Source organism: Lineus longissimus, chromosome 2 (genome assembly GCF_910592395.1).
Source record: "Lineus longissimus chromosome 2, tnLinLong1.2, whole genome shotgun sequence".
In the NCBI taxonomy this organism is placed as follows: domain Eukaryota; kingdom Metazoa; phylum Nemertea; class Pilidiophora; order Heteronemertea; family Lineidae; genus Lineus; species Lineus longissimus.
The window spans coordinates 11,047,679-11,060,596 of NC_088309.1; the positions used below are offsets into that span (position 1 = coordinate 11,047,679).

Consider the following 12,918-nt stretch of genomic DNA (forward strand, 5'->3'; position numbering starts at 1 on the left):
TGTTGGAGCTTATTAGCATTCTAATGGCTCTCCTATAGGAAAAGCATATCGAAGTTGGTCATCAGCGACTGGGGAAGCAAAATATTGTTTCGGTGCTATCGAGTCGAATGTGTCTCGTATTTGAACGTTCTGGGGAATCTTTTCCTTCTGGCAGGGCGTGTAGGAGTATGCTGTCATCAGTTTCCCGAGGTGAGGAGGTCGTTGGTTCGAGGTCATATGTATGGCAGGCGGGCGATTCAGCACGACAATAATCTACTCGAGTCTAATTTACACGGAAACTAGGCTACTAATTTACTATATTGGTTCATTCTGTTGGGCACTCGCGTTGTCAATACGCTGTACCGGTATTGTGTGTAGGCCTCTGTGGTTACATTTTATGCAGTAGCCTCCGCGAGTGCATGGCTTCAGCACCATGGAAACTGATCATGAACAACCGAGGGGTATCAGGGGTAGTTGGATGCCCCGGACCGATTTCATATTTTGTTGTCTCAGCTGGACGTTTTCTGTAGGACATATTTGGAGGTTACCTAACATCATCGCAAGTCATGGAGGAGGTAAGAATGGTTGCTTTTGCAACGATTTATTTTTGATAGAATTCAATTGGGTACAAACGCAAAATGCCTAGACTTCGATGCAGTCCATTTCGTCATCCTAATCGTCCTTCTCTATAGGGTGAGAAGCCAGGTCGGTTCAAAGCATCAAGAGTGGAAAACAAATTCCGGCCGAGTTGAATTGCCTTGTGACTTTCAGGTTTATGATCTCAAGTCTTGCCACGAGTCTTGCACTGTAGAAAGATGGACACCGTCAGGCCTACACATCTACCGGTAATATGGCCTTCTCTCATTGCCCGTAAAGCCGCGGACACCCGCCGCCATTTAGGGCGCCACCTGGCCCCTATGACTATGTATCTGCAGTAGAATTTCAGTAATTTTGTTGGGGTAGGCGGAGTTGGATTATAATGTTAAAGGAACTCCCAAATAAGGCCCACCGGGATCATGGTCAGGTTGCATCGAGTTGAAAATTTGGTGTTACATAAAACCGCTTTGCTTTTTGGAGGCTGTCTCTCATGTGACAATAGTGCAGTAGCGAACTGACAGAAGTTGGCAAACGCGGCACCGTCTTCCTGACTACTGTCAAAAAGAAAATTAAAAATCAGCTAGGCTGAAAGGCATAGGCCTATACTATTGGCAAACAAGCCGTTTTTATAAAGTGGCCCGGCACCTAATGAGGACTAATTTGCTCTTTGATTGCCATACTATTGATCTCATTATGGAAAGGTTAGGCTATGCTGATTACATTTCACATTTTAGAGACAATCTGTATATAGATACATAGTTGATATCGAAAACAATGTTTGATATAAAGAACGCTGCAGCTGAATGTCGACAAACGTCCCAAATACGTGTATAGAAAAACTAGGGTGCAACGGGGTCATTACAATATAATTTGATACTCATTCTTTTCAGTTGTGTTCTTGATCCCTTATGCATGTGCCATATTCGTCGTCGGATACCCCATGATGTTCATGGAGCTGAGCATGGGCCAGTTCGCATCATCTGGCGTCGTGACGATATGGGAATGCTGCCCCTTATTCAAAGGTAAGCAAAGGATGATAAGCCATTCGATAGGTTGTAGCAGTGGTGTATGACTGCTGATGGCAACTTCGCCTCTATATACGCTTCAGAAGAAGTTCTCTTAGCTACTGTTATACATTCAACAATCTTGCTGAAACTATCTCAACGAAATCAACAAAATCCAAGCCTGCCCAATGAGTACAGAAAAACAATATTTTGCCGTTCCCTGGCATGTTTGCGCAGGCTTTCTCTCGTGTGCGGGTAAACATGGAGTGCGAGGCCCGGTGTTCGATAAGGAGCTGGTAAACAGATGCACTGGCTTCATCTTGATCTACGATAGTCGAGATCTGGCCACAGGTAACATGGCCATGACATTGGCCTTATACAAGTACTAAGCAAGGAACCTCTCTGGAGGTAGATATACCTCACTAGAGTTAGATTGGTCAGTGTCTTAGTCTTACCAAACACCATGACCAAACACCACGAGGATGGAACTACAATGTAAAGCCAAAAATGAGGCGGCAGCCGAGGTTTTGGGCGAAACGATGAATTGGAGGGAATGCCTTGCGCTCAGAGTAACAATCTATTCATCTTGACCCCTTCTTTCTTTCACGCTTTGGTCACAACCTGAAGGCTATGTACATGTACTTAAATCGCTTCTGTTTCTTGTTCAAGGTATCGGTTACGCCGTGATTGTGATGCTCTTCCTTTCCCAAGTGAATATCTACGCGGCATGGTCCTTGCACTACCTTGTCACAACCTGTGTCACCCCGACGGCCGATTTTCCTTGGAGTACTTGCTTGAACGCCTGGAACACAAATAACTGCGTGAAAATTGAATATCGCCCTGACGGCAACTGGTCCGCCGACCCTGTTTGGCCCGACAATGCAGTCAACCCTGCCGATGAATACTTCAGGTAAATGCCTTGAGCACGGATGCAAAGGCCGACCCATTTTTGACAGTGCTTTCGGTTATGACATTATAGGCCTATGGAAGTTAGAAATATCTATAAAACAGACCAGACTGCCTCTTGTAGTCTGACACAATGTATTATTAAATTACTGTCTGTTTGTGAGATTTGATGGGGATGAAGTAAAGCGATCATAAATAACTGAACTTGTTGAAACAAATGATGATATTACTTAACCACTGGCTTGATTAAACAATCAGGATCATTACCTCAATTATGTTTGCATTTCTCTATTTTGTAGTCGAAACTTCCTGGAGTTTCATCGTGTAACAGGGCTCGAGGACACTGGCAGGATCCAGTTGGACCACTTGATAGCCTTGGCAGTGGTGTGGGTGTTCGTGTTCTTTACACTTATTGTTGGTCACTACTCCATGGGCAAGGTGAGATGTTTGTCAAAGGTCGGAGGGGGGGGGGGGAGGGGAGGGGTTGATAGCCTTGTAGCAGTCGTGCGGGTGTTCAAGTTCTTCGCACTTAATGGTGGTCGCCATTACATGGGCAACCTCAGGACGATGATTATCATCAGGTCAGGTCTGGGCAACACTGGCAGGATCCAGTGAAAAGTGATAGCCATGGCAGTAGTGTTGGTGTTGGTGTTCTTCACACTCAATGTCAGTCACTACTACATGAGCTATGCTTGATGGTTACTATACAGTAACCTTTTGACTGCCCTCTGCTTTTCTTTTGGACTTTTTTCATCACTTTCAGACATGTTCGTACGACCGTACCAAAAATATGAGCGTGCGGAAAAGTGAACATCTAAAACCATCTGGCCTCGCATTCTTAGTTCTAGACTAAGGTTTTTAGGGGTATTGAGTGGGTTTTATTTGGGAATGATAACAAGTATTTCGTTGTTGAATACCGACAAATAGATTTAAAGCTCGCGTGCGATAGGCGATATAAATTGTGGTAGTTATCATTGCGTAGGATCGATTTAAATGAGTAACTGTATCGATGCAACATCATTTGAAGACCCCGACATTGTTGTGGATTATTTTATGACTGAACGGGAATGTGATGGTATTGACTGGCATTTTTCACTAATGAATCAATTATAAACCTCCGGACGAGAAAATGCATTGCTTTTGATATTGAGGCACATAAAAAATGTACCCACTACACAAGCCAGCAGCGTCCATGTGTCACTCTTAGAAATAAAGGGTTTTGACAAGCCGACACAAATAAACACCCGTAGAGAGGTATATTTCGCGGAAATGAAAAACCCATTGATGTTTTTCGCAATCTAAAAAATCTTAGGGGTTTTTGATTTTTGATGAGCATAAATTTGTACTGGCTGAAAAATCCTGAAAAGGTACATGTAAGTAATAATTTACTTATTGTTTCAGCGTACACGACTATATCATTTGACCTGTTAGTCAGCCCATTTTATTACGGAATTTACCTCATGGTTTCCCGAAGTATACATGTACTAGTCTGGTATACATGTACTGTTGACCGTTCATAACTAGGCTTGAGTTGTAATTTGCAATGCAATAAATGTCTAATCATCAGTATTAGGCAGTGACCTAATGATTTGATTGTTTCTAGCTATTTCGTGTAATTATCTCCTCGTTGTTTTTCTAGGTTGCATATATGACTACCAGCCTACCAAGTATATTCGTCATTGTTTTGGCAGTTAGGGGAGCAACATTACCAGGATCTGTGACTGGTCTCAGATACATGTTTCATCCGGACTTCGATTTTAACCCCATGGAAGCCATTTCGGTAAGCCATGGGGAAAATATCGATGAATGATATTGAGTCCATTCAACCACTTCGAAGAGCATTACTTCTCTACACTCTTAGAAATAATACAGCTTTTTAAAAACCTTAATGGATTATTTGGCGAACACAATTGTGCCCCCATTAGAGGTTTTTTTTAGCAAGGTTTTTCGTTTTGCCAAAAAACTTTCATGGGGTGCATCGTAAAAGCGTTTTCAACACCTGAACATCCTTTACTTCTGAGTGTACTCGACAGTATATTCGTGATGTTTCATGAAAAGTTTACTTAAAAACTCATATGAAAGAAGAGTAGTGTTTACTTAAGGGACGAGATATATGGATCGTGTACCCAAAATATAAATAGAACCACCTGCCAAACAAAAATACATTGTGGGTACGCCGACTCCCGATATGTCGATAGAGCACCTTTAACATATTTCTTTTTGATTTCTGTTATTTTCAGCGAAATAAAGATGCTTATGCAACTGTGATATACGAGTATGGTCTTATGTACGGTGTTTATACTATGCTGGGGAGTTATAACAAACGAAATTACAACTTTTATCGGTACGTGGTTCAGCTCATTTTCTTCTCCAACGAATCGGTCCAAAATGCTTTGTGGTAATAGATTGTTACCGCTGGGCTGAAACGGAGCAGATTGGTCATGCCCGCCATTTTGATGCATTTTCAGATGCATTTTGACACATTCTTCCTTGTGTCATTGCCAAAGCAGTTTGCTTTTTGACACTTGCTATATTTTCTGTTTTTACTACATGTAATTCAATTCTTGGAATATTTGCTATCAATCGTATCTGTTTACTCCGACTTCATGGGCGACCGGAACCGGTAGTTAGTTTAAGTCACTAGGAAGGGTATAAGTGGAAACACAAAACCAATTAAGCGGTTACAAATTACTGTATTTGACGTACGTACCAGATATAGAATAAAATATCCTATATGTATACCCGTTATCTTAATTTTAGGGATTCGGCCATCGTGACTGCGCTGACAGTTATTTTCTCTCTCCTGTGTGTGCTGATGATCGCTGGCTTTTTGGGTCACGCCGGTCACATTGAAGGTCGATCGATGAGTGATGAAATGACCTCGGGTAAGTCACTTACATGCCAACTAAAAGCTACAATTGGCCCTTTTCATCGGCAGAAACTATCTCACTCAGATCTTTGGACGAGGGGTGCAAGCCCAGTCAATGCCATGCTGCCTAGGTCAGCACTACTGTAGACGGTGGGTTAGTGCACGACCGTTCTTGCGGGGGTTGTAGGCTCTGGCAATCTCGCTGTACGTCGATGTAATCTTCATCTTCGCTAAGTACTAGTGTCGGCGAACCGCGACGACCTGGGAGGAAAAAAAAATTCCTTTCCAACTTATTCATCATTGTCTTTCTAGGGACTTCCCTTGTATTCATCGCCATGCCGAGTATCCTAAGCACCTTGTCTGGGGCTAGGGTGTGGCTTTGTGTCTTCTTTCTCATGATATTCATGATGGCCTTTGGGTCCCAGGTGAGTCTGCATGATACGATCTGGCGTGCAGTTTATCAGTATGAGGGTCATCAATAGAATATAGGATATCCATTAACATTAAATTAAACACTGCTGCAACAACCTCCACTGATATAATTTGCCATGTTACTACAAAACCGGCCTTATTGCAAGAGGTATGCCGTACAAACTTTAAAGTTTATATCGAGCATGGATAGCAACATATTTAGAGTGATCGCGTCACCAAAATCACAAGAGTACGAAGGTTATTGATAAGATTCTGCTTAAGTAGATTGAAAGTAGGCGATCCTGTTTGCAGCCGTAGTCGTTAGGGCAAGTCTTCGTAGAGCCAAGAAGAAAAACGTTTACGTGTTCATAAAATACCAAGCTAACATTACATATAGAAGCAGTTCGTGATGCGGATGGCGACCGCTAAAAAAAGCTAGTGCCAATAACTCGTGTGTGACCTCGGTGTACATGTGAGGCCTAAACGTCACATCACGCACTCAAAGTATGTACGTTACTTCCTCAACTTCGTAAAATCTGGCTGCAATTTGAAACAAGCCTCGGGTCAACTGATACATTTTTCTTCTGTTATTCCAGATGCTAGCTACAGAAGCAATAGTGACGGCCCTTACCGATGAGTGGTTCCCGAGGCATCTGAGCAATCCTCGGCGGATGGTGTTTAAGTCTATGTTCGCTTTTCTTATCTGTGCAATATTCTTTGCTCTTGGAGTGCCATATGTTACTTCAGTAAGTTAAACTCTGTCGCCAGTCGATTCCTCGGCTGCCTTTTTCGCCCTACACACACGGACGGTAGTCTAGTGAGAGGCGTCTGCTGGAGGGAACCTGTTTTTCATGCTGCAGTTACAACTTCCCCCCAGAAAGTCAGCCACTATTCATTCTTGCAAATAGCCATATCTAACAACATGTACATGTATATGTATAGATGGCCAGGTACACGATAAACTTCTTTTATTGACGCGTCAATGCGATCAAATGCCCAGGAATTTTCAATCTTCCGTCCACGATAAATCGCATCAACTAATATAATTACATCTTTGGCAAGCTTTATCATGACGTCATCTTCATGGAGTTCCTTTAATCTTTTTCAGGCCGGTGGCTATGTTTTGACGTTGTTGGATAATTTTGCCGCCACGTGGACTCCACTCTTCCTCTGTCTTTTTGCTTGTATTGCCATAACATGGGTTTACGGTAGGTCAATCTACACCCGCCCATCATTGCGACCTGGGTTGATCCTGCATGATAACTTAAATAGGCAAAACTTTCCATGTAACTCCCCCATAATTAATGACATCAGCTTAGTTTTGGTAATTTAATCAACGTAAACATGTTCATCAAATTTCCAAAACATCATATTTAGTTCATGATGATTTTGTATCGTATCACCGACTCGGAAGCTTTTTTTAACTGGCAATTGTCAGATTTTCTTAGCCAATACAAGTACGCGTAACTGTTTAGTGACTATATCTGCACTGTAGTTTTAAATTTAAGTCGTGTCTAAAAATAAAAGGTATCTGTATCGCCGATTATGTAGCTGTTAAGATTTTATTGATAACACACTCTGTATTGATGCGGCTGTTAATGCGTTTTCCAGGAGTTGCTACTTACGCCTTCGATGTTCAGACGATGCTCGGCCATAAACCTAACTACGCAATCCTTGGGAACTTGCTGGTCCTGGCGCCACTTTTCCTTACAGTAAGTTCTATCATCAATTTATTTTGTGTTGAGGTCTTTTCCTCTTCTTGGCAATCAAAATATTGAGATATTTGCCGAAGGAATTCGTCCGTGTGCGGTGCGAGAACAACGAATAGACAATCAAATATAAATCATTGTTGATAAAAGAATTTTGGATGAAACATGAATAACATTTTCAAAATATCTTTTTAGTTCGTTATCATTGCCCGGTGCATATTCCACAAGGCAGGGTTGTATTACTCTGACTACACTGGTATGTACCAGTACCCGTGGTGGGCAGAAGCGATTGGCTGGTCGGTGACTGTTCTGTCTCTCTTGATGGTAGCACTCTTTGCCTTTATTCATATTCTACGGGTCACGGCTTGTAACAAGGTAGGTTACTGTGATGTCAGCTTTTTCTTCCGCGTTATCAAATAGTCGCTAATTTCACGAAGCATCAGCAGAATGTTGATTCGTCCTTCCGCAAACTTTGCCTTGACTGAGCTTTCTCGTGTAGCTGTTGGACTTTATCAACTATTTCTGACACTCAATACATGTTGATGCAGATGTAGTTGACGATAGTCGTGCCCTGAACCTGCTTGTTGATAATAACCAACTCATTTTCTTTCAGAACCATTCCGGATCGTCTTCCTGGCGAGAGAGAGTATTCGGTTCCTCGGAGGAATGGACCAGGCGCAAAGAACACTACCTGGCCTCCTTACCATCTGACTCAGAACCAACCTCAGCAGGCGACTCCCCGAACGACAAGCTCATAGGATATCCTGTCATAATGGAGAGCAGAACCTGAGCTTCCCTTGAAGTAGTCCGCCGAGGCTGACGAAATGAGCTGGGTCCAGGCCGGTCTACCCATTGGCCAACTCGTGCTAAGCGCCACCTGCATTAAAATCTATGAAACAGACCACTTGGTTTCGCATTTGCCTTGCTCAACTTGAGCCATTTAGGTCCGACTGATACCTGATACCTGATCTGTTGTCCTAAAATTGTTTATCATGGGATCTCGGAAAGCTTGGCGGGGCAACACCATAGCCAGGAATGTGACCAAGACAAACAATTATATTAGCTGGTGATAAAAATAGTACGTGACCAGCTTCTGAACTCAACCCAGGTGAGGTCAACTGTCAGGTTGGTGAAAAACAGCATCCATCGCTTTCTCAGTCACTGCGAATCCAAATGGTCTGGAAAGAGGTTGTTGCCGAATCGAAAGTGAACTATCGTCTACCATAATTTGTTAGATGTTGGACAATCATTTACATTACAAACAAAAATATGTTGAGGGATAACAAAACAACTTTGGTGTTGAAGGGGGGGGTATGTTTTGGTAATGCTGAAGCAAAAGCAAAGACATGGTGTGGAAATTGTACAATGAAAGCATTGTAATACATGTAATAGTAAATGTAGTCGCTAATTCAGATCCATCTACTGGTGGCCAGTGTCTTTTGGCTGTGACCACCATAACTTACCGGAAGTGATGTCGTTTCGTTAATCCCCCAGGGAGATGTCTGATATTATTCTGCCTCATGGTATTTTTCTACAACCTTCGAATTTTGTACTGTACTTGTCAACCCTTGGTGCCATCTCTTATTTTGTATCTTATATGCATATAATATTTTGTTGAGAGGATAAAAAAGAACATGCCGGTTGGCACTTATTACGATAACTGTTTTAGGGACACAAGATGCCAGCAAGTTCAATGTCATCAGAAATTACCTTGGCCAGCAAGGTTGTTAGATCTTATTTTCCGCAACCTCACTATGAGGGGATTCACTCAGAATTTTTATGAGATCTGTTTACCATATTTGTTATATACCCATCTCTACGATGTTATACTTATTTGCTAGACACGTAATTCTACTTTGCTACTCATATATATACATGTGCACAATCTATAAATACACAATGTTGCCATACTACAATAAGCTGTAGATTGAAATGAAATATAATAATTTGTACATTTTAAACGTGCAGGTAGTCTTGCATTTGTTGTTTCTGGACGGATAGGAAGCTGTGTGTTACGCTATGATGAGAATCATGTGGCCTGGAATTTCGGTCAGGTACGATCCCCGATTTTCACCCTATTAGCTGTCCCCCGAACTGCGCGCCAGTAAGATCTACATCAGATGCATCAGATTAGCACACTAGCACTCATGGAAACCAGCTCGTTGAGAGCCCTTGTTTGTCATAGCGTTTCGTATATTTCCCCGACAAAGAACGAGCTGTCACTCACAACACGACTGGCTGTTTCTTTGGGCTCACGTTTCGGATACTTTCCAGACAAACCAATAGCTGTCACCTCCCACAACAACAAGGCCCGATGTACCCTACTTGTTCTGCGGATGAGTTTCCTCGACAAATCGAATGCTATCATAGGTGAGTTTCATAGGTATCAGCACCCACAACCAGACTGGTTGTCCTCCGTACCTCTTAGATAACCCAATAGCTGTCACAACCAACTACAAGACTTGCTGTCACTTTGTCCTCTAGTTTCAGACAGTTTTCCCGCGAATCAAAAGCTGTCATGACCCACAACGTCGCTGGCTGTGTCGGATAGTTGCGCAATATGGCAAAAGGTGTCCGCACCGGTAAAAAGGCTTACTGTTCCTTTGTGGTAAGTTTGTCTTCACGTTCCTCCCACAACAAGAGTGGTTGTCCCTTTGTCCTCACGTGACGGACTGTCCTCGCGTTTTGAATCATTCACCGACATGCCCATCAACAGAAGCAGACACCATACCAACAACAGATCTGTTTTTTTCTGGCAGATCGGATAATTTCCTGACACAATACATTCTTTACTTTTAGGAAGTGCGAAATTGACATTTTTCAAACAATGTTTTATGATTCTGCAAACGAGCTCAAATAATAGTCGCTTTTCATGATAACAGTCACTGTGGCTGCTTCGGCGTGGTTAAAAAACACCCCCGCATGTCTCATCAAAGCAAAGGCGACTTGCCGCGCTGCAAATCGTCTGAAATCAAGGTCATTGTAAAAAGGTTCCCCAATTAAAGCAACATATTCCCTTTTTATTGCTCTATAAGTACATTGTATCGTAAGGACTGGGCGTCAAGTGAATGGCACAGGTGTCGAACATCTAAGGACACCGCCTTTTGTAACCCCATGTTCCCCCACTCCTTTAAGATTCTTCGACAATTCTCAGAATTTCGTGTCTTAGCTGGAACCGCGGGAGTCAAATGATTCATTCTGAAGTCTTCGAACTAGCCGTTATATCTTGTCATATAAGAGAAATACCATTGGACAAGGCCGGTCCAGTGCATCACGAATGTAGCTCAGCACGTCTGCACACGCTTCAGTGTTGGCAATACTCAAGTATAACAATGATTAGTAACACGAATGTGTTGATTTTTAGTAGTTGCTTCTTCATTGTATTGCCCTAAATTAAAGGAATTCCTTTTGTAGTGTTAGTTCTGTTTTCCTTACACAGTAGAAAAAAAACTATAATATTATCACACGAAGGCAAATATTTAGCAATGTCCCAACATTGATCTTTTCCCTGTCATGTTTCGTCCTGTTCAGTTTTTAATTGTCTTCAAAGCAACACGATTTTCAGTCTGTTTGTTTATAAGGACTGTAAGCCATGGCCGGCGGTCAAGATTTCGTTTTCTGATTTGAAAGCACTACTTGAACAGTTTGAAAAGCATTCCAATAGCTTTTTGACTATGGATTCCAGAGATCCTCAAATGTCTTGTAAGCCTTATTACATTAGGTGGTCAATATTGACCGGCCAATGCAACACCTCGTGCTGTCCGACCGGCCACAAAGCTTTCTTCTTGCACTCGATGGGCATTCTGTTTTCTCCTTGTCATTGTTCATCAAGCGGGCTCTAATCCCGGGTTACAGGACTTTGTTTACCAACAAGACCCCCAAGAAACAAACAAGAGTGACAATACCTGTTAGAGAGATTTAGAATTTGTATGGATATGCAGCTATCAAAGGAGAAAAACATGGCTTCTCTAACCTGCCATTGCATGAAAATTTATCAGCTGAGGTCTCTACCCGTCACGATCGCTCTTACAAAAGCGGTAATATTTCCCCATTTTCAGTTTTCTGCATTGTAATAACGCTGCCAATGCGACAGAAAACTCACACAGTCAACATACATACATCAGTTGTCTTGACGATTAGGCCTATCAGATACATAATATTTAAAAAATTATATTCATATTGACTTTTTTTATGTTAAGTCGGGTGAGATCAAGTATTTTTCTTGACCGACCTATTCAAATTCCAGCTGACCTTGATTTTAACGAGATCTTAATTGTTCCGTTGAACTTTTCTGTTTGGCGACATGCTGTGTAAATTTATGTCCGTAACAATGAAAAATTTAGTAAAAACCAATAAATCCACTTATTATCAAAGCGTCGTTAAAGGAAATTATCCTTATCATATAATGAGATCATGCTGAACACAATGTCATTCCTATAGGCCATGCTGAGATTTGAGTCCAGAGGGGATTCCGGATGATATTAGTCAAACTTATTGGGAACCTTGCCCATCGAAGGACCATTAAAATGGGGTTTAGCACAAACCTGATTTTTGTCCAAAAGAAAGAAAAGTCTTGTAATCTTGCATGACACTTAACCGGATTTTCTGCAACGCGTACAGCCAATGTAAGTCTTAATTGACTTAGGCTCATGGTAAAGGCACTCTTTCACACGGGGAAACAGTGGTTTGAACTCACAGCAGGAATTTTAATGCTCTTTTCCAGACAGACTTGTGCCAAATCCGACTGTGGAGTCCCCTTGTTGGCCTGTCATCTCAACGTCATTTTATCACCATTGGATACTGCTAAGACCGCCTGGAATTTGATTGCACGTGTCTGAAAACATTTTCTTTTCTCTGGGCTTTTTTGTCTGGGCTGTCCACTTCAGAAGTAAAGGGCGTTTTCAAAGTTTTATTGCCCGTCATTTTCAAAAAACATCATTTATTTTTCTGCAGCAGATCACTTGCCAATATGTGAGAAGATTTTACACGTAAATGTACAATGTATGGTACACATACATGTAAATACACTAGAATAAATACGAAAACAAGAATAATAACAAATTCTCGGCTACAACGAAGATCTCTGTACATCTCTGAAACACCTCTTTCTACACCATTTCCTGATGGCAATAACGAACACTTCTATATTCACCATGGCTATAACGAACACATCTATATCTACACCATTTCCTTAGTGTTGGTTATAACGAACACCTCTATCTGCTCCATTTCCTAGCTATAACGAACACCTCGACAAACAAAGTCCCGGTGTGACAGCGGATATAGTCCCCCTGGAGTCATAGTCCGGTAGCATTGTATTTGACCAATTAAGCAGCATGATCTATTGTACCGCTAACCCTAACCAAAACATTTAGCAATGCGGGCTATTGTTACACGGACTATCAGCCCTAGGACTACTATCCCTGCCACACCGACAATAACG

General features: G+C 42.0%; 1 protein-coding gene across 1 annotated transcript; it reads left to right on the plus strand.

The window, feature by feature from the left end:
* Positions 1-9,436, plus strand: LOC135483661 (sodium-dependent noradrenaline transporter-like). The gene is made up of 13 exons (XM_064764660.1): positions 1-554; positions 1,467-1,598; positions 2,250-2,490; positions 2,786-2,924; positions 4,126-4,266; positions 4,727-4,830; positions 5,247-5,371; positions 5,668-5,780; positions 6,363-6,512; positions 6,875-6,974; positions 7,378-7,478; positions 7,671-7,850; positions 8,089-9,436. The coding sequence occupies exons 1-13, from the start codon at positions 413-415 to the stop codon at positions 8,263-8,265; spliced, it is 1,845 nt and encodes a 614-aa protein (XP_064620730.1). The 5' UTR covers positions 1-412; the 3' UTR covers positions 8,266-9,436.
* The last annotated feature ends 3,482 nt before the right edge of the window (positions 9,437-12,918 follow it).